This window comes from Dermacentor silvarum, chromosome 4 (assembly GCF_013339745.2).
Source record: "Dermacentor silvarum isolate Dsil-2018 chromosome 4, BIME_Dsil_1.4, whole genome shotgun sequence".
NCBI lineage: Eukaryota > Metazoa > Arthropoda > Arachnida > Ixodida > Ixodidae > Dermacentor > Dermacentor silvarum.
The window spans coordinates 188,131,602-188,151,786 of record NC_051157.2 but is presented as its reverse complement, the minus strand read 5'-3'; the positions used below and the strand labels follow the sequence as shown (position 1 = coordinate 188,151,786).

The following is a 20,185-nucleotide window of genomic DNA, read 5'->3' as shown; positions in this document are numbered from 1 at the left end:
CCCGGGAAAACTGCGAAGGAGAAGTTGTTGGCAGAGGAGAAGCTGCCCCCCCCCCCTCTTCCCGCTTTGTTGCTTTCGCGTGGGAGATTGAGTGGCAAGATACGCCTTTGGTGCCGGAGCACAGCGCCGCCCCGCCTCCCTCCCTCCCATACCCCCCCCTACAGTGGCTAGACCCCCACGCGACGGTCGCGTTTGCTTTCCGCCGAGCGTTCGCTCTCCGTGATAGCGCGCGGGGGTTCGCCATCCGTGATAGCACGCGTCCCCCGCGCGCTTTCGCTCGCGCATACGGCGCGCGGCGACGATTTTATCGCCCTTGGAATCTATACGGAACCTCACGGCGACGGCGACGGCAGAAATACGGTTGAAGTGTCCATATAATTGCTATCGCAATAACAAGCTGTAACGTGATGCTTCTCGAACGATTGCGATGAATCAAGAAAGCTGTCTACTCGCGTGATGTTCTGAACAAGTGTGTGGGGATGCGCGACTCTCACGCGTCTCCTGTAATCCGGCTTCACCGCGTGGCTAAGCGCTGGCGGCGGTCGTGGTGTTTGCGGCGCATTGCGAGAGATGGCGCGAGTGTCGCGATGCTAACGCCACCGAACGGCGGGGTGACTTGGGAGAAAAAGGTCGAAGGCGCTTGCTCTTTGCCTTGGGATCGGCGACGAACACCTACGAATGCTTAGCGCGTGCGCCGGCCCGCTTCGCGGGACCGTCTCACGAGGCTAAGAGCAGGACACCGGTTTGGACGAACACGGATCGTTCGAACGCGCCACCGCGTTCCATACGCGGTGGCGGAACGCGTGACCATACACGTGAACGACTAGGCGATGGTGTCACAGCATAGGGCACACATATTCTCTCGCTATCGGGTCACGGTCAGTCGGACTTCCTTGATTTGTCGCGCGCCCATGTGAATGTTCTATTGGTAGTAATTGGGCTAGCGTGCATTAGTGTATGAAAGGCGCAATAAATGCCCCTTTGTTTGCAACAGTGTGTTCTCGTTCCTTTGTCCCAAGAGCCCGTGTGAGACCCCACATCTGGCTGCCCAACGTGGACCTCTTGGGGCATAGAACGATAATTTTGAGTTTTGCTCGGTTCAAGACAACCTTTGCTTCAACCGAAGCGTATTATAGCGTGGATTTTGATCGCTAGTGTCGGTGGCGTGCTTTCTTGAGTGAGGCGACGGTTGCTGTAGCGTGTTCGAACTTTTGAACATGCTAAGCCTTTTCGCGAGTGTTTTGTTGAAGTACACTCGTCGGTACGAGAGCCAGGTGGCCTGCATCCTGGGAGAGCGAGGCCTAGCGCCCGCGGAGCATTGGCAAGCATCAAGCGGGTGAGTACGGAAGCCTCGTGGGTGGTCCGAATTTCTTTTGTGAATAGCTTCTTCTATCTCTTTGACTTCGGAAGTTGCGGCTAAGGGAGACGGGTGGCCGCGGGCCACGAGTAGAGCACTGCACGGGCCGAATTTTTCGGCCCGAGCCCGGCCCAGGCCCGCTTTACAAGGCCCGAGCCCAGCCCGGGCCCATAATACAGAGCCAGAGCCCGGCCTGGGCCCGGGCGTACATGACCGAGACCAGCCCGGGCCCGGCCCGGGCCCGTGGTTCCAAGACCGGGCCCGACCCGGGCCCGTGCTATTGAGCCCGGGCCCAGCCCGGGCCCGGGCGTTAGCTAGCTTAGCTAGGGCTTAGCTAGGGCTAAGCTTAGCTAGGGTTTAGCTTTGCTAAGCTTAGCTAAGGCCCGCGTGTGCATGACCAGGCCCGGCCTGTAAGAGAAAAAAAATCTTTTTTTTTTACTTAGACATTCTACCGTATCTTTCAGCCTCACGTTCTCGAGGTTTAATCAGCTGCAGTGTATAAGCAATAAAAGACCGAAATCTTTGTTTCTCCCACGGGAACATCAGTAATCCGGCCTATTGCCTGTGCTGCTATTTTTCCGCTGGTGCCCATGCACTTACCTTGATTTGTACGATATGGTTCTATGATGTCATTTAGTATGCAAATATACAGGGTGTTTCATTTTAGCTGAACCAAATTTTTCAATATTGCCTGTTGCAGATTGCACAATTCTATAATAATCCTTGATCTAAACTACTCGATGAGGCGGTCATTACTTCCAAGAGAAAACAGAACGCCTAATTGAAGAATTAACATAATTACGCTAATTAACTTTTTCATTATTATTTTACGGCACATCTTTCAATCTACGAATTATAGCCTCTGAGTTCGCAGGCGTATCCACTTGGAACGAATTCTCAGGAATGAACCAGTTTCGAGATAATAATTTTCAAAAATGTGTCCGACAAAATCAATCAAATCAAATCAATTTATTCTCCAATTTACATGCTTGACGGTCATTTTGGACTAAAAGCTACATACGTAGCTTGACGTGACCCAAAACACCAGGCAAGGCAATAGTACGTCAGCAAACGTAGTGCGCACATGTACACTAATTCACATATATTTCCAGCTGTCGCTGGAATTGCTCACTGACGAAATAGCTATGAACGGAAAAACAGAATATTTCCGTCACGGCGAGTTAAGAGAATTGGGAAAAGTTTTAACAGAATGCATTTAAACCACACTACAATAGCAATCATCATCATCATCATCAGCCTATACAATAGCAATACTAGCTATACAAAAGAAGGCAACACCAGCTATACAACATAGCATGAGACTGAATTTTACAAGATTAACATTTGCTAATAAAACGAAACAGGATGTACATTATATACTCAGAGCCATAAACGAAGGCAGAATGATAATCACATCAGATATATTACAAGCTACCAACGTATGGGCTGAGTTCTTTCTTACTGAAATTATCGACATTTTTGTATTTGTTCAAAGTGAATGGTAGGTTATGTATTAACAACTGATGCTTATAGAGTGTTCTGAAGTATGGAATTGACCATATCTCAGAATTTTTTGTGTTCGCATTAATGCGACGACGCTCTAAAGAGGATAATTGTTTTATGTAGTTCCTAGCTAATTCTGACGAGGCTGGCCTAATGGATGGTGAAAACGCGTAATTGAATATTTAACATAATTACGCTAATTAACTTTTTAATTATTCATTTTACGGTACATCTTTCAATCTACGAATTATAACCGCTGAGTTCGCAAGACGTATCCACTTGGAATGAATTCTCAGGACTGAACCAGTTTCGAGATATTAATTTTCAAAGTGTCCGACGAAATGAATGGGCGTTCCAGTTAACTTTTTGAGGAAAACGCTGTTTTATGCATTGAAGCACAAAAGTAACTGGTCTTAGAGCTAAAATAATGCAATAGTATCGACACTGGTAATAGTGCAATCGCAAAAGCGATAACATGGAAATGGTTTGAGGAGTGGTTCTTTGTATAATTTATTTTTCCTTACGCGGAAACAATGTTTGTTTTTGTGGAAAATAAAAATAGCGTAGCACTGCCGGCGCAATGCTAAAGAGACAGCGGACCTGATAGGCACCTAGTTAGTCCTGGCTTTTGGGCTAGGCTAAGCACTACCAAGTCATCCCCAAAATTCCCCGTAATTTATTTATAATTGATTGAATATCGATTAGCTATTTATTGGCTTTCTATTTTCTATCGCAAGATATTGGCCACGTATTTGGGCTAGGCTAAGCACTACCAAGTCACCTACAGAAGTTTCCGGAATTTATTGGTTATTGATCAATTATCGACTAGCTAGTGATTGGCTATCAATTGCCTATCGATGACTGCCTAAGTTTAAGTAGTCCCCACCATTCTTAGCTGGACTTATCCAGGCTCAGCTTCGCTAATCCACAGGTGTATGTGTCATTGCGCTTGGACCCTTTCTACACTGCTACCAGCATCGGCACACTTTTTTTGGATTCAGCAGACACATTGCGCCCGGCTGAAACAGCTCGGCTGTTAAAATGAGAACATCATCTGTTTTACTATTTTCTTCGATAAGATATACAGTCATCCGATAAGATATACAGTCAAGAGAGCGGTGTGAATCATAGAACGGGGATAACCGATATTCTAGTTGACATTAAGCGGAAAAAATGAAGCTGGGCAGGCCATGTAATACGTAGGATGGATAACCGATGGACCATTAGAGCTACAGAATGGATACGAAGAGAAGGGAAGCGCAGTCTAGGATGGCAGAAAACTAGGTGGGGTGATGAAGTTAGAAAATTCGCAGGCGCAAATTGGAATCACCTATTGCAAGACAGGGTTAATGGGAGATCGCAGGGAGAGGCCTTCGTCCTGCAGTGGACATAAATATAGACTGATGATGATGATGACAGTCATTTTTCACGTGTGACTTCAGCTTGGCACAGAATGCATTGAACCATGCAATGCATAACGGTTGAGTGTGCTCGAAGGCCTACTTAAGTCCTTTAATGAGCGGGCCCGAGTCTGGCCCGGGCCCGTGGCTTCAAGCCCGAGTCCGGCCCGGGCCCGCGGCCTCAAGCCCGAGCCCGGCCCGGGCCCGTGTCCTTAAGCCCGGGCCCGGAGCGAGCCCGCCAAAAAAACGCAAAAAAACGGCCCGCGGGCCGGGCCGGGCACGGGCTTTCGGGCCGGCCCGGGCCCGTGCAGAGCTCTAGCCACGAGTGTCACTACGGGCTGACTGGTATTGCGGCCTGGCACCGGGCGCTCTGACACCGTCTGGGACGGTGGGCGCCGTCAACTCGGATGCTGTGTGCACCGAGCGGGGTACGACCACCTCACAGAGCTAACGCGTCTCCTCGCAGCTGCCTGCTGTGCCCATTTTGGTTGGTGTTTTTTTTTTTTTTTTGAAGCCGGTTGTTGTCAAAGTAGCGACGCATTAGGCCTAAGGCTTAACAAATCCGCCTGTCGCTCGTTGAGGGACACAACCTGGTGGACCGTGGCGTTGAGGTGTCGCACTCTGCTTCCCTCATTCTAGTTAGCCTCGCACTAATTGAAATTACTCGTTCGACTCAAGAAAGTAAGCTTTGTTGACATGAAGTTAGCATCTCAAATGCCGCCCGAAATTTTGCTAGCTGAATTGACATCGTACCACGTGGGCGATGCGCATACAGAATTCCTCTCCCTTGCACTACTTTAGTGTTTGTCGAGTGCGTAGAGTGTACGCAGCGTGAGCGAAGTCACCCCTGGTTTGCTGTCACCTGCGCATCGTCAGCGCTGCTGCCCCGGACTACAATCGAGCTACCCCAGGCGATGGAGATGCCTGTGGCCAGTTCGGCGCAGCGATTTCAGCGGCCACCTGTGTCCGGCTCGCAACCCTCGGCGGCTGGGAAAAGAGCCGGCAGTCACCAACGGCTACAGAGGCTCTCGCCGGCAGGGCGCGTCGGCGTGAGCGACGCTTGCTCGTGCCGACTTCTGCGTCACCGTTTCCGGAATCCTGGGCTGGAGTCGTGCCATCGAATCTGACGACGTGGTGCTGTGACCAACGGACGCCAGCGGCGAGCCCCAGAGACAATGTCGGCTCGTATGTTGTGGATAACGTGCGGACATTTCTTCGGCGCGGCCACTAGTTGTCGCAGGTACTAACTTTTGTTCGCGATGCGCGCGTTGATAGACCGTGTGACATGTTTCGCCGGAGTATGTGTAGTGATTTCAGGTTGGGGGGATGTGGGATGCGCGACTCTCACGCGTCTCCTGTAATCCGGCTTCACCGCGTGGCTAAGCGCTGGCGGTGGTCGTGGTGGTTGCGGCGCGCGAGGCCAAGAGCAGGACACCGGTATGGACGAACACGGATCGTTCGAACGCACCACCGTTCGCGTGACCGTACACGTGAACGACTAGGGGATGGTATCACAGCATGGGGCGAACATATTCGCTCGCTATCGGGTCGCGGTGAGTCGGACTTCCTTGATTTGTCGCGCGCCCATGTGAATGTTCTATTGGTAGTAATTCGGCGAGCGTGCATTAGTGTATGACAGGCGCAATAAATGCCCCTTTGTTTGCACCAGTGTGTTGTCGTTCCTTTGTCCCAAGAGCCGTGTGAGACCCCACAAGTCAGACACGTGTACTTACGTGTGAAGGGAAATGCCAGTGCCCTTTGGAGCTTTAGGCTTGCTGAAACGGCACGAAGGTGCCATCGCGTCAACCGATGTCGTCGCGTGATCACATTTCACAGCTAAACTATACCAAACGAAACCACAGAACACCCATAACAAAACTACCACGCATCCGAAAACACAAATAAAAAATATCCGTAACCGAAACTCGCGTTATTGAATGAATGAGTACATCGTGAATTGCATAAATTACGTTAGCAAGTGCTTCCTGTAAGCTTAATATTCACACATCACCTTCATAAAGCCATCAGGTATTCGTTTTTCTATGACACAGCATAAGGCGACCTATACCTGTTTTCATCTCTCAAAAATAATTGCGCTGGCCACATTGACAAGTTACAAGATGGCGTCGACAAGATGGCGGCGCTCTAGCAGTCCCTCCTTTTTCAGCCGAGCTTTGCCTCTAGAGTCAGGTATATTAACTCTATGGGCGGCAGTGCAGTAGCTCGGCCGCAGAGCCCTACGGGAGTGTCCTCTCTTTACCTATTGAGCCTTTTCGGGGTGCCCTCGTGGGCGCTGGCATGTTTGATCACGTGGTGACGCGCCCATTGCTTGCCTTAGCCGCCTCCTTTGCCTCCGCATTTACAATGCAAGCGCGTGACGCGGGTGCGGCGCAGCAAACCTTTGTTTCGACGCGTATCGTAGACGGTGACTGCGTGCACGACACGAAGCTTTGGCCGCAGCTTCAGAGGACATGTAAGTGCTTTCAGAGCTCTTCACGCCTTGTCCAAACGGAGTGAGCAGCGTATACGGTGCTTGTACTAAAAGCGGGGCTAGAAATGTATTCTAAGCTGTCTAAACTTTCCTCTTATGAATTGAATGAGAATCAGTGTTCTCTTCGTTCTTTATTTGGAAAACATTTTGAAGCAGTGGCTTTTCCTGTTTCTGACTCAGTAAAGTTCCTCGGTGGGGCCACTATCTGATTGTTTATTTTCAGCGTAATCACTCGCGGGTGTGCTCTGCTGCGATAAATTTGTTCTTGCTGCGCAAAAAGTTTGGAATATAAATGTTCTGTATCTTACGGTAGATCTTAGCAAAGACGTATTATCGCTAGTCCCTCGCTTACTCTGTGCACCGTCACGAAACATTCAGCTTCCAACATTCGTGTCTTGTCGGTGTAGTCGCCGTCACTCATGCTTCGGCACATTAATTCAAGCGTGCGCCTATTCACTCACACGTTGGCGATAGGGTGGGCGTAAGTTTTTGTGCGAGTAAGGGTGGATGTGTGTAGATAACGTGCGAGAAACTTACTATGCCAGTAAGTGGCACTACTTCATTTTGTAACGAGCGGTACTCACTCCCAAGTGCTGCCATTCCGGAGTGGAAGTCCTTTTTTTGGAGGTTAGCTATACAGCCCAGGCGGATGAATTTCAATTTTTTTTATTCTTGAGGAAAGCCGTGCATCGCAAAGTGCTGCAACACAGGCAGTCCTCATGCAGCAGCGGGGACACTGGTTCATTCCATTAATTAACACGTGAATCATTATTTTTTGCAGCGAACTACCACACACGTCTTCCCTTTATCGTTACACATTTTGCAGTATGAATTGAGCACAGTGCATTAGCGCACACCCAGTTGCATTTTTGACAGCTGATCGCACAGTAGCAGCGTGGAAGTAGTAATTGTTTCGTATTGTGCGCATTCACTGAGGCAACGAATGGCGCGCGGCCTAATGCGTCATCTCGTTCCTCTAGAGCAAACTGCTCCGCGAAAAGGATCAATATGTTTCTCCATGGGTACGGCCACGCTAGCGGCAAAAAACGCGCGCGTCATGCCGCGAGCGGCAAGTTGCCGCGCGTCAGCGCCTTGCCGCGAGGCCACCGTGGCAAGCGCGTCTGGGCCCTGGACTAAGGGCCCCAACCACATTCGCCCTTTCACGTTATAATAAGGTTTATTTCTTCTTCTTCGGCCCGTGGCAGCACGATAAGTTCTCCCGCGCTCTCCGAGCGCGCGAGCAACACCGCGAGCACTCATTGTTTCATGCGAGAGACGACGATCGTCGATTGAAAACCCGGCGCGGACCGGAGGCGGTCCGGTTGTGATTAAAGTCCCTCAATAAAGAAAGTAGCGCCATGTTTCGAAGATCGCCGCTTTCCTCCTCTCCGGCACGGTCTCTCGGCGCTCGGCCCTACGATTGGCCGAATTCTGTCACATTCTCTCTCGCGCTTTTTTTCTTGCTTTTTTTTTGCTCCCGCCGCCATCGCGGTGCCAGACCATTGCGAGTGGCGTATGGAGGCACCACGCATCGCGTCTCCTTTGCGCTTTTAAGGCGTAGTGTTCGCGATGCCGTGTTGCTCGGCATTCGAGTGCAGAACACGCTAAACAGACGGCAAGCGACTCTTCCGGATTCTATCTGCGAAGCGATACGCGGCGTAGAGGAAAGTCTGGCTTCAAAGAATAAGCCGGGCTGATTTCAACCCAACACAATGGTCCCGGCTGTGTGAGGTAAGCGAGTGATTCTTTCGCAAAACGGAAGAATCGCTATGCGAGACCGGAGTAGCAGCCTCGCATACACCTGTAAGATGACCGCTGCCGCGATACTCAAATCTGCAAACAAAAATTAAAAAAATAAATGTGTGGAGTAGTGTAAAGCTTCCTGCAAGTGAGCGGACCCACTAGCCTCATCATCGACGGACCGCTTCCGCCGAATGATCGGTAGCTCACTAGTCAGTGAAACCTGTCCGACAACTGCATATATACAGCTGGTGGATCATTCACTCCCGCAGCGTAGTCATTGTTAGAGGCCCGCTGTGCATGTTAGCCGCTGGTCAACAAGGGACTGGAGCTAGTGAAACGCGGAGATGACGGCGCTAGGTCAACCAACGCCGAGGTCGCGCGTGGCATGGCTCAGTTAAAGACCGACTTTGAGGCTTTAGGCTCGCTGTATCACCGCTAATAGTACAGCCATCTAAGCGCAACGGCATTTATGCGTCCTCGCGTTGTTTCGGCAGCCAGTCATAATATAACGTGAAAAATTCCGATCAAAATACGAGTTAAAGAGCGCGAGCGACACGTAGCCACAGCGTTTCATTCGGAGAGCGTCTGCAAGTTCAACACCGCGTAGGGCGACCCACGGTCGACAGAAGAGAGAGAGCGCGGGCGCAGGAGGAGGAGAGAGGAGATGGCGCTACTTTTCTTATTGAGGGGTTTTAGTTGTGATGTTTCGTGACGTGACCCTCGTAGCTCTTGATTGGTTCTTCATCTCGCGGCACGCGGCATTTGCCGCAGAAATGGGTCTCAACCCATTTCACGCGGCGCGCCGCAAAACCCCCGATTCCTGCCGCTATTACGCGCGCGCGGCATGACGCGTTGCCGCGCGTTGTTGCCGCTAGCGTGGCCGTACCCTATGGCCGCGGCGACACCAAAGCCTCGCCGTCTCCGCGCCGAGCCGCGAAAGCGGTTTTATTGCGATAGCAATTATATGGACACTTCAACCGGATTTCTGCCGTCGCCGTCGTCGTCGCCGTCGCCGTGAGGTTCCCTATAGATAAAATCTTCGCCGCGCACCGTATGCCCGAGCGGAAGCGTGCGGGGACGCGTGCTATCACGGAGAGCGAACGCACTCAATCACCCACGCGCAAGCAAGGAAGCGGGAAGCCAGCGCCGGAGGGAGCGCGGGGGGGGGGGGGCGCACTTCTACTCTGCCAACAACCGCGCTCGTAGTTCGCTCGCCCGCACAGTCTCTTATCTCCACACGGCTCCCACCTTTATGCGCCGTGCATGCGCCGCTCAGTTTCCGTTGAAGCGATATACCGCACGTACCTTCGCCCGCTGCGCGGCGTATGCGCTCGTTGCCAGCGTTTTCACAGTCGTTGGCTGCAGTCATTCTGTGTGATCTATTCATGTTTGTTTGTGCGCGCTCACACCACGCTTGTTCATTCAGTTAGTAATAGTCGGGCCACATTTTCCAACGCACGCTACACATGCAATGCTGCCCAGATCGGCAGTGCAGCACTACAGGTGTGTCCCTTCGCACGCGCTGCCCACGGTAAGCGCTTCTCATCGACACCACCGTGGTCATCGAGTCTCTCTTCATGTCGGTCTACTTACGCCGCAGCACACCTGCTTACTTAATCAGCTCATGTTTACTACAATTCATATTGCTACCAAGGCCGCTCACCTTACTTCGTATGACATTGCTGTGTTGCTATCGCATTCATTGCTTCGCCCTTAGGGCGAAACTGTGACATTTTTTCTTGCCGCGGGAGGGATCGCTCTTGGACCGATTTTTTGCGGTTTGCCGCGTGCTGCGGATGAAGGAGACCAATGAGAGCAGCCCGCTTTCGTGACGTGCGCGCGGGCGCCCAAGCGCTCGCGCGCGTGACGTGTCATGCGTACGCCCAAGCGCTCGTTTCGTACTCGCGTCCGGTTTAGCCGGAAACTTGTTTCGCACTATCGTTCCGCACGCGTCAACTCCCTGACGGATAGTTCGAGAAGGGGAGAGGAGTCCAGCGTTTGATATCGGAGGTCATGCCATGAATGTTCGGGTCTAGCGTGAGTCTAGCGTGAACCAAGTTTGAAGTGACGAAGGAGTTTGTGCTTGTTAATGAAGATATTCTTCTTGAATTCAATATCTTTTTATACCTTTAGAATAAATGGGTAGGATAAAGACTGGGCGATAGGTGCTTACAACGTTCCTGTCACCTTGTTTAAGTACTGGCACCGTATAGGCAACTCGCAAGCCTGCGAGAAGAAATATTTGTATAAAATTTAAGTACTGGCACTGTATAGGCAACTCGCAAGCCTGCGAGAAGGAATATTTGTATAAAAAATTAGATTGGAGGTATGGGTCTTGACCGGAGCTGATGTATGAAGTACGTGTTTCACAGACTATCTGAAATTGATTCACATCTTTGACTTGACGTTTCTATAGCGCTAAAAGAAGAAACAACTTGTGCCTAGCTCGTTGGGTCGTAAAAAAGAAACTAGAATCTATGACGTCATTGATATTGCAAGTGAAAACGCGATAGCGCCATATCCATAAACACGGAGTTCAATTGCACCCATTCCGTCCTGCGAACTCGACTTCGTCTTTTGTGAGCGCGATAGAGGGAACATTTACGCACTGGGTCTTTGACGAGCTTTAACCTGTTTCCGCGGCGCGTACCGCTGTAATACTTACCAGACACGAACGTTAGCGCGTATTGTATGCACTGCGCTTGTCAGCTCAAGATAGCCAGACCTGGTGAGGGGCCCTTTAGGCACGTTTGAAGAATGTCGGTTTGCGTTCGAATTCAAGTTTGGCTAAAACTCTGCTTCAGTTACGACTTTTGGTTCGAGTTAGGGATTAGTTGTGTATTCTGGTACCTACACCACATGGCAGCTAACACTGTGCATATTCTTAAATTCCAGTTTTTTCTATGACCCAGATATGTAACAGATAATGAGGGGGCTGGTGATGCAGATCGTGGGGGCAACCATCACTCATGAACTGCAATTATATTTTTTTACTAAAAGTATACTTTCAGTTTTAGCGCGGCCCTATGTGCTCTCAGAATGTAACTGATGGTGCTATTCACCCTCTATACACTGTTATATTTTGCACTACATGGACCTGAAACTTTTATGAACGCTACAAGTACCGCGTCAACGGCAGCTGAAGACAGTCAGTAACCGGTTTCAATTAATACGATGCGCAAACCAGTATTCAACAATGGCTGGACTAAAAGTGCACGATGTAACACTGGTGTTGCTGTGTATTCTCCAGAGGACACTTTGGTTTACTTTTCAATTTACACAGACGACCGAACATGGACATGAACCGACACTTATATGATTATTCAAATGCCCCTTAACTTTTATGAGGATGCTGTTCTATTATCCTTACCAATCAAAACTTTACAAAGCCCCGAACTTCTTGTTTTATTTGTTAACTATAACGTGGGCCTGCTTCCTAAACCGTTTCCACCCACTCCATTTATTCAAGAATGTTAATTTCTCATTCGCCAGATGTACTAGGCATCATATTTCTTCTAACAATTACAATACTTACTCTTCCAGCAAGATCACAATACATGCACATTATCTCTCTGTTTTCTATTCTTCCGACCACCTTCTTCCAAGTCACTGCCGGGCAGGACACAGACGAATATACACCCGCTGCGCATTTTGTGACGACACGGTACTTACATCATGAAGTTTTTTCTCAGCCGCCTAATGAATGCAAAAACGAACGTTTCCTTAAAATTGCTGCTTATCGAGAAACAGGCATAATGATATTGCCTTTGCTTTCAACGAAAAGGACCACTGCACCAGCGCACGTAATGTCAGTAATTATGTATATTGACATTCTTGTCAGGTTTTCCATCTGCTATATAAAGTAAATTAAAAAAAGGACAATATATGAAGTCAACCACAAATCACACTTCTTTTAAGAAGGATAAGTCACTGCCATGAGCGAGAACTGGGTGATAAAAAAACTGTTACATTCGCAATGGATTTTAATAAAATGTTCTGCAAAGCTGGGTATGCTGCGAAAAGTTTATTCTGTTGTTTGACGTCTGATGCGCAAGTGTTTTGTAGTTTCAACACATTCCCGAGTGAAGTCGTTCAATGCACAGTTTATTATCACGTAATCCGTCTTTATAGTACAATGCATAATAGACTAAACTACTTAGAACAGATATCGATGCAGAGGAACCAAATTCTGAATATGTTGCTTATGTTCTCTGATCTGTAGACGCGCTTTTTAACGCTGTTGTTTAAAAGCATCTGGCACGCATAGAATTCTCCTCCTACGTTTTCCATTCTTGCAAGTACCTTTTACGTATGATCCCGGGGAATGAATGTGCTGAAAAAAAAAGCAGTGTAAGGAGGACATTACGAAAATGAAACAAAAATATGGTTATTTTCGGAAAAGCACTGTTAATTCATAGTGGGGCTAATACGCCTGCAACAACCTAAATTTCACGATTGGAAACGCATCGTTACACAAGTAAGTGGCTTTTCTTTCGCAAATGCACTCGAAAGTAGGTGACATCATAACACAGCATCAGGAATTACCGGTTTCGACACAGTGGTGGCACGGAGCCGTATATTAAATATCGTCAAGTCCGAAGGCTGACGAACGCCTAAAAGCAGCAAGCGCGGTGCCCTGTTCAGGGTATCGGTAAAATGATTACATTTCAAGTGAGTAATGTAAGTTTCCCTGTTTTAGCCATACTAGACACGGGTTCGGAGGGTTTGGTGGCGCCTTCCCCTTTCTCTTTGCGCAAAGAAGGCAAGGGATTCATCAATCTCATCTACGACGACCGCTGGAAGCACCTCAACCACGCCAAGGTGCTTGCGAGTGTGCGATCCAATTAGCGAGAGCTTAAAGCGGGCCTCGACATGAATGCGCCCCAAGTCGTGGGGTTCCGTTCCCAGACGTCGGTAGGCCAACTACGTTAGAAGCAGCTGTGGCTCTGAAATCAGACGCAGGGGACATCCTTCTTCATTATTTGCTGGGGTGAACTCTTGGCGAAAGGCATGGCTCCATGTTAGTCTTCGGCTGCGTGTAACTACATAGGAACAAGCCGAGGCTCCATCAAGACGTCCGCAGTCACTAGCTTTAAGGCGCATGTGAGATAGATGCGTGTCCAGACGTACGACAAGGACAACCTTTGCATCTCTGTCTCGCATGCACTCGACAAGGGGACCGAATGTTTGAAAAGGACAGAAATGCAACCGGCGTGATTTTGCAGCCTTGGATACGTGGGTGCTACGTCGCTCAGATGAACACGGGGCGTAGCTGCAAGCAAATTGACGGGTTCTTGTACATGTACTGGTTGAGCGAAAACCAGAGGGAAACTACGATATACGAAACGTTCGTCCTGATAACCTGGAAGCTTTTGTCAGGTCATCAAATCAACCACCTAGAGCATGCTGAAGATGACTCGCGACAGCAGGATTGTCCTGTTGCTTAGCCACTCACCTACCGCTTGCGTTACACGCTGGACGCGTGAAGTCCGAAAGCCAAAACTGTATTACGACACGTATGACACAGATCTTCATTTCATGTTTCTTCTGCTTGGACACGGGAACTTTTGTATACAGGGCGTTTCATTTTAGCCTGCACCAAATTTTAAAAAATTGTCTGTGGCAGGTAGCACAATTATATTCCTTGATATTAACTACTCGATAACGCCGCCATTACACCCACAAGAAATCAAAAAGCCTAATTGAATAATTGACATATATACGCTAACAAACTATTTAATTAATTATTTTACGGCCAATATTTCAATCTACGAATAATAGTTGCTGAGTTCGCAAGCCGTATCCACTTGGAACGAATTCTCAGGACTGAACCAGTTCCGAGATAATAATTTTCGAAGTGTCTGACGAAATGCATGGGCGTTCGAAATGCATGAACTCAGCGACTGTAATTCCTAGATTGAAAGATATGCCGTAAAGTAATAATTAAAACGTCATTAGCGTAATTATGTTAAATATTCAATTAGGCGTTTTGATTTCTCGTGGAAGTAATGGCCACCTCATCAAGTAGTTTAGATCAAATATTATAACTGTGCTATCTGCCACAGGCAATTTTTAAACATTTTGTGCAGCTGAATTGAAACACCCTGTAGAGTGTGTTTTTCCGTATTTTTTTCACTAACCATGGGCGCTATAACGTAAAATTATTCCAAACTGTTTAGATTCCAAACTCCTGACGTCAAATTTACGTAACCACCGACGCAAGCATCGGGCGGTGACCCGCCGCGTTGTCTGACCAACCCAATGAAACACTCTCCTCGTTTATAGGAGGTCACCTTTGTTCGCTTTCAAAACCAATAACATTGTCTACACTCAGCGGTTTTTCTTATCCAATTGGCTGACAAGAGGCGAGGAGCACGCTCTAGTGGCGACGGTTTCGATGGGGCCGAGCCAGCACAGTGAAAATAGATAACCGCACGAAGAGGGTGGTGCTGACTTCTCCGATTGGTCCACTTCGCCTTACTTAGCTTGCGGTGGCTGATCGAAAATCGCGGCGGCGTGCACCGGAAGGATAAGGATGCCGTTAAAACGGATCCTCAGCAAGGAAGAGTTGGGAGAGCAATGTCGTATGCATGCCGAAAGGGCTCGATAACGTTTTACTGCCACGCAAAAAGGTTTATCATGTGCAAGTAAATACAGGGTGTTTCAGCGAACACTTTCAAAAGTTTATTATGGTTCCCTGTGACAGATAGCCCAATTCTAGTTAATGAGCTGGTCTACTCGAAGAGGCGGACATTACTTGCACAAAAAATGAAATGCATAATCAACTATTAAAAAATTCACGACTTAGGTTTTTAACTAATTGCCTGTTGGCCCACATTGCAACTTACAAATTGTAGCCGTGGAGTTCGCAAGGCGGATTCACTTAGAAATAATTGTCAGGATGACACCAGTTTTGAGATATTAATTCCTGAACTTTACGGAGGAATGCATTAGCGTTCCAGTTAATTTTGTACTTCAGTGCATAAAGCGACGTTTTCTTAAGAACCTAACTGGAACGCCAATGCATTTCTCCGCAAAGTACGGGAATTAATATCTCGAAACGGGTGTCATCCCGAGAATTCGTTCCAAGTGGATCCGCCTTGCGAACTCCACGGCTACAATTTGTAAATTGCAATATGGGCCATCAGTTAATTAGTTAAAAACCTAATTAGTGAATTTCTGTTAATTATTCTATTATGCATTTCAAGTTCTTGTGGAAGTAATGTCCGCCTCTTCGAGTAGACCTGCTCATTAAATAGAATTGTGCTATCTGCCACAGGCAACCTTTAACAATTTTTGGAAGTGTTCGCTGAAACACCCTGTATAGGCTCACCGGCAGTTGCCGAGTAGCGAGGGCCTGAGAGATCGGCGGGCAGTCAGTCTTCTATTCCTTTCGGAACGGGGCAGTCTGTGGCTATTCATAAAAAAAATTCAGTTTGGTTCGGCGAACGAGACAGACTGACCGCATACAACGCCATTACAAAGACGTACCAACAAGCCAGAAGAGTATTCCCACCACCACACAAAGACATAAACAGGGCACAAGCAGTGGCCCTAGGTCAGCTGCAAACAAAAACCTTCCCGAACCCGTTTCACCTCAAACGGATATTCCCCGAAGTACACAAAGAAGACACATGCAAGATATGCAAACAGGAAACAGCTACACTCAAACACATGCTATGGGAATGGAAGTTGGTGTGATGTATGTCCTAGTCTGCAACTGTCTGTAAGTGACGGCCTGTGCTTTTTTGAGGTTTTGATGAGGAGGACGAAAAATTCTTCGTGCTAACCTATCATTTGAAGTGATTTGGGAATGTAACGCCCAACACAAAAACGAATTAAACTCCGAGACCCTATCGCTGAGGTGGGCCGCCGCTCTGCGCAGCTCCGACCTCGGCGACCAACTCTGGGCTGTCCAGCAGGCCCGCGAAGCGGCGCTGAGCCAAGATCTCGATGTACTGTCGTGGGAGACCTGAGCCCGAATCGTCAAAACTGCAGGACAATTCAATACAGTTATTACCATCCATCCATTGTTCGGCATATAATGAATTATTTTCCGGTACACGTCACTTTGACGTGGTGAGTTTTCGCGGTCTTGTGAAGTCGCGTGACAGACAGGCGAAGTAGGAGTAGCCAGAAAACATTGCACCAATAGCAGAGGGCTAATGGTGAAAAGGCGTAGAATCAGGAATGATTATTTTTCTTTTGTGCGGTTTAATCATGCATAATCAGTGTGTACAGGTTATATCAGATGGGGAGCTATCGCGGTTTTCGTGACGTCGCGTAACAGACAGGCGAAGTTGGGAGTGGCCTGAAAATGTTTTGACCAATCGTGGACGGCTGATTGCAGAAAATGGAATCAAAACAGTCTGGAATAATTTTACGTTATAGCACCCCTCACAAGTATCCCAGGTGCTTTTGAAAAAAATGTTGTCACAGGTACCTGTGTTAAGCATGGTGTAATGAAGAGCATGTGGGGGACAAACACCACAGGTATGCTTCGTTAAAATATGGGAAGTACTACCCCCGCTTCCAAGAACCAAGTCCACCCACGGCAGTCATATCTGCTCATGTGTGGGTTAATGCCTGCGTAGCTGTCGTCAAGGCCCTGGCTGTATTATATGGCTGCTTCCTTTGTTGGGGACGGCTGCGTGCACACTTCGCACGTACTCATGTGGGACGCTCAAATGCAACAATGCGAACATTTGCAAAATATGCTTAGTTTATACATTGACGAAAATAAAATATATCTGGTTCGGGGTATAACTGGTTTACTGTATATGTTAGAGAAGCTTGTGCAGGAATATATCTAGTTCCACAGGCTGCGACAGCTTCGCGCTTGATTTTACTTAGCATATCTTGATTGATGTTGGTAAGAAAATAGAATGCTATACCTCTAAGAATGTAAAATCTTACCAGACATGGCCAACCAACCGGCAAAAAATTGAACTCTTTCCCTCCTTTGCAAGTAAAAGCGCAGCCAACTTGAGTACCGTTGAAATGCTACACAGGAATACACCAAGTGTAGAGTATTAACATATTGACTGAGTATTTTGGTTATCTCGGGACTATGCCATACTCAATAAATCTAGAACAAACGCAACTCATGGGACCCGATATTAGAAGTCGATATATAGTTCTCAAAACATTCTTACTTTAAATAGTCACAATTTGTGCCACATGCCTACACCGCGAAATAACGCGCTTTCTGCGCATATTTAACGCAGTAGCACTGGTGAAATATTTTAGAGGGTCGCTCACTAATTTCTTTTATTGTAAACAGCAAGCAATGCGCATTTGTCGCACGGACACAATCATATCTCCGAAGTGTTTCTTCGAGGCACGTCACGAAAAGAGCTTGTAAGGAATACTTTTGGAGCGTAATCAAGCACCCGTACAATTTCTTTTCGTTAGATGGGTTAGTACATCTCAATAGACTTTTGATGAATGATCACATGTTTAGCCGCCATGACTCATCTTCAATACACCACCCGTACAGTTATTGGCGGTGCTGGGTAAGCCATTATCTCTGACACTTTTCAGTTGAACCTTTCTTTCTGGATGAGTCATAATAGAAGACTCATCTTCTCGACCTGCATGAAATGGACCCCGCTATTTTCAGGTAAATTTGAGACATTGTGTAATGGCTCACCTTCTATGATATTGCACTCACAGTAGCTGGAACTACACCATAAAGCTAAATATTTTAATTTTAGGGATGTTAATAACTTCTTGCTTTTGTGCCACGTAGCCAACCTTGCCACATGGGCAGCGCTTATGACCAGCTCTGCGTAGGTGTTATGGCACCTCGCATTCCGTACGCAAAGCGGTGAACAACGTTTGTTGTGGGATTCACCAGTTTTAGAGCGTCCGGTATGCCGGCAAAGGCAAATGTACTGGGCGCTTCACAGGACTGGCGGAGACGCAAGCATGAACATCCTGCATCACGGAGCCACCTGGTGACACAGAGCTCAACAAGACAAACGCAGATAATATTGCAGTAACCAATTGTATTTTACTTTGCTACTGGCGTACATTTTCGGCAGCCACATGATTGCGCCACTGCCGAAAATTAACGCAAGCAGCGAAGTAGAATACATTTCGTTACTGCAATATCAGCTGTGTTTGTCTCGTTGAAATATGCACCACCAGATGGCTGCACCATTCTGGGCGTTCACGTTTCCGATACACTGATCTCCTAAAACGCCCAGTGCGCTTGCGTTTACCGGAATACCGGACACGCTAACGCTCTCTGTTGTAACCCTTTAACAGGATTAATCTATGCGGCTGATATTACTCCCACGAGAAATGAAAATGCTTAATCGTATGAATGACAAAATTGGCCAATTCACTTTCGAAAAGGTTACTTAACAGCACGAATTCCAATTTATGAATTGTCGCTCGTAAGTTGGCATGACATCTTCACTTCTAATGAGTTCTAGAGAGCGCAAGGGTTACGAGATATACGCAGTGAAACTTTTTATCACACCCCCGTTTTATGTATGGCAGTACAAAAGTGGTAGGCTTATGTATTTCACCTGAAACTTTGAGAATGAATATCTCAAAACTGTTACTATCCTGAAAATTAATTATATATGGATATGCCATGAGAACTTACCAGCTGCAATTATTAAATTGAAATGTATGTGTTTAAGGAAACATTTGAAAAAGTTTAATACGGATTTCCATGGTAGACGTGGTTTTAGAAAGGCTACTTTTCAATCTGGGGGAAATAATAATTTGCTTGTGTTGCCGTACTTTTGCTATTCATTACGGTACTTTTTTTCTTTACTTTAGAAGCCTACCCTTAGGTAACAAGGTGTACAGAGGTGAGCAGTATTGCTAGAACGCGGGAACTGCGGCTTCCGGGGCTCTCCGGAGCCAGCCCGCGACGTCGAACGGTAGTTGTTGGGCCCAAACGTGCCCAGCACCTACTATTAGACTTAGGTCCCAGCAGATAGCGTTAGACGTCGCTGGATGGCTCTGGAGAGCCCCTGAAGCCGCCGTTCACGCGTTCTAGACAAGGCTGCTCACGTCTGTACATTGTTAAAAATGCAAAAGATATTTGTTTCGAGCAGGCAGTATATAGCTTATGTTTCAATCTGCAGGCGAACATGCTCCATGTTTTCAAAACTTTCGACGTAATTTTGTTTTGAAGATCTTGAGGGCTAACAAACCCAAGTTTATTGGATAAGGGGAGGCTACCAAATGTTCATTTTCTATACGTACTCATACTTATACATCTATAAAACAAAGTGTGCAAGTAAATCGATAAGCAAAGGCCTCCTCTTTGGAGCGGCATCGCTTTGCGCCGCCGCAATAAAATCTTTTTGTGCATATGACCAACTCAAAAATGGCGTGCCTAAAAGCAATTTTCATCCCCAAGTGAAACCACGACAACCGCTTCAAGAATGAGACTGTCTTTGTCATCTTTCATTCATTTGATAATGCTTGTTTTGCAAAAATTCCGGAACGTCTGCCAATTTCCTTGTTTATTCGGTCTCTTTTATCAGTGTTGTCCGTTCGGAGTCCTCATGCACTCAAACATAACATAACACTAGTATTGTCAGAAGTTTGTTGCGTTTTCTTTTCGGTAAATTTACGTTTGCTTATTTTTCCCCTTTTCTCGAGATAAACTCCCGGACATGGTCTTTCCTATTGCACTGCTGAAAAACTTCTCGAAGCAAATAC

The 20,185-nt window shown here is 47.5% G+C and overlaps 1 protein-coding gene across 1 annotated transcript in view; it reads right to left on the bottom strand.

Annotated features, from left to right (window-relative positions):
• Positions 1 to 12,446: 12,446 nt before the first annotated feature.
• The window catches only part of LOC125944871 (uncharacterized), a 78,078-nt gene continuing 70,339 nt past the window's right edge, over positions 12,447 to 20,185 (bottom strand). The window contains exons 6-7 of the mRNA XM_049666290.1: positions 17,411 to 17,497; positions 12,447 to 12,827 (exon numbers count right to left, since the gene is read on the bottom strand). Of these exons, the coding sequence (XP_049522247.1) occupies positions 12,726 to 12,827; positions 17,411 to 17,497 (189 nt within the window). The 3' untranslated portion in view covers positions 12,447 to 12,725. The remainder of the gene's footprint in view (positions 12,828 to 17,410; positions 17,498 to 20,185) is intronic.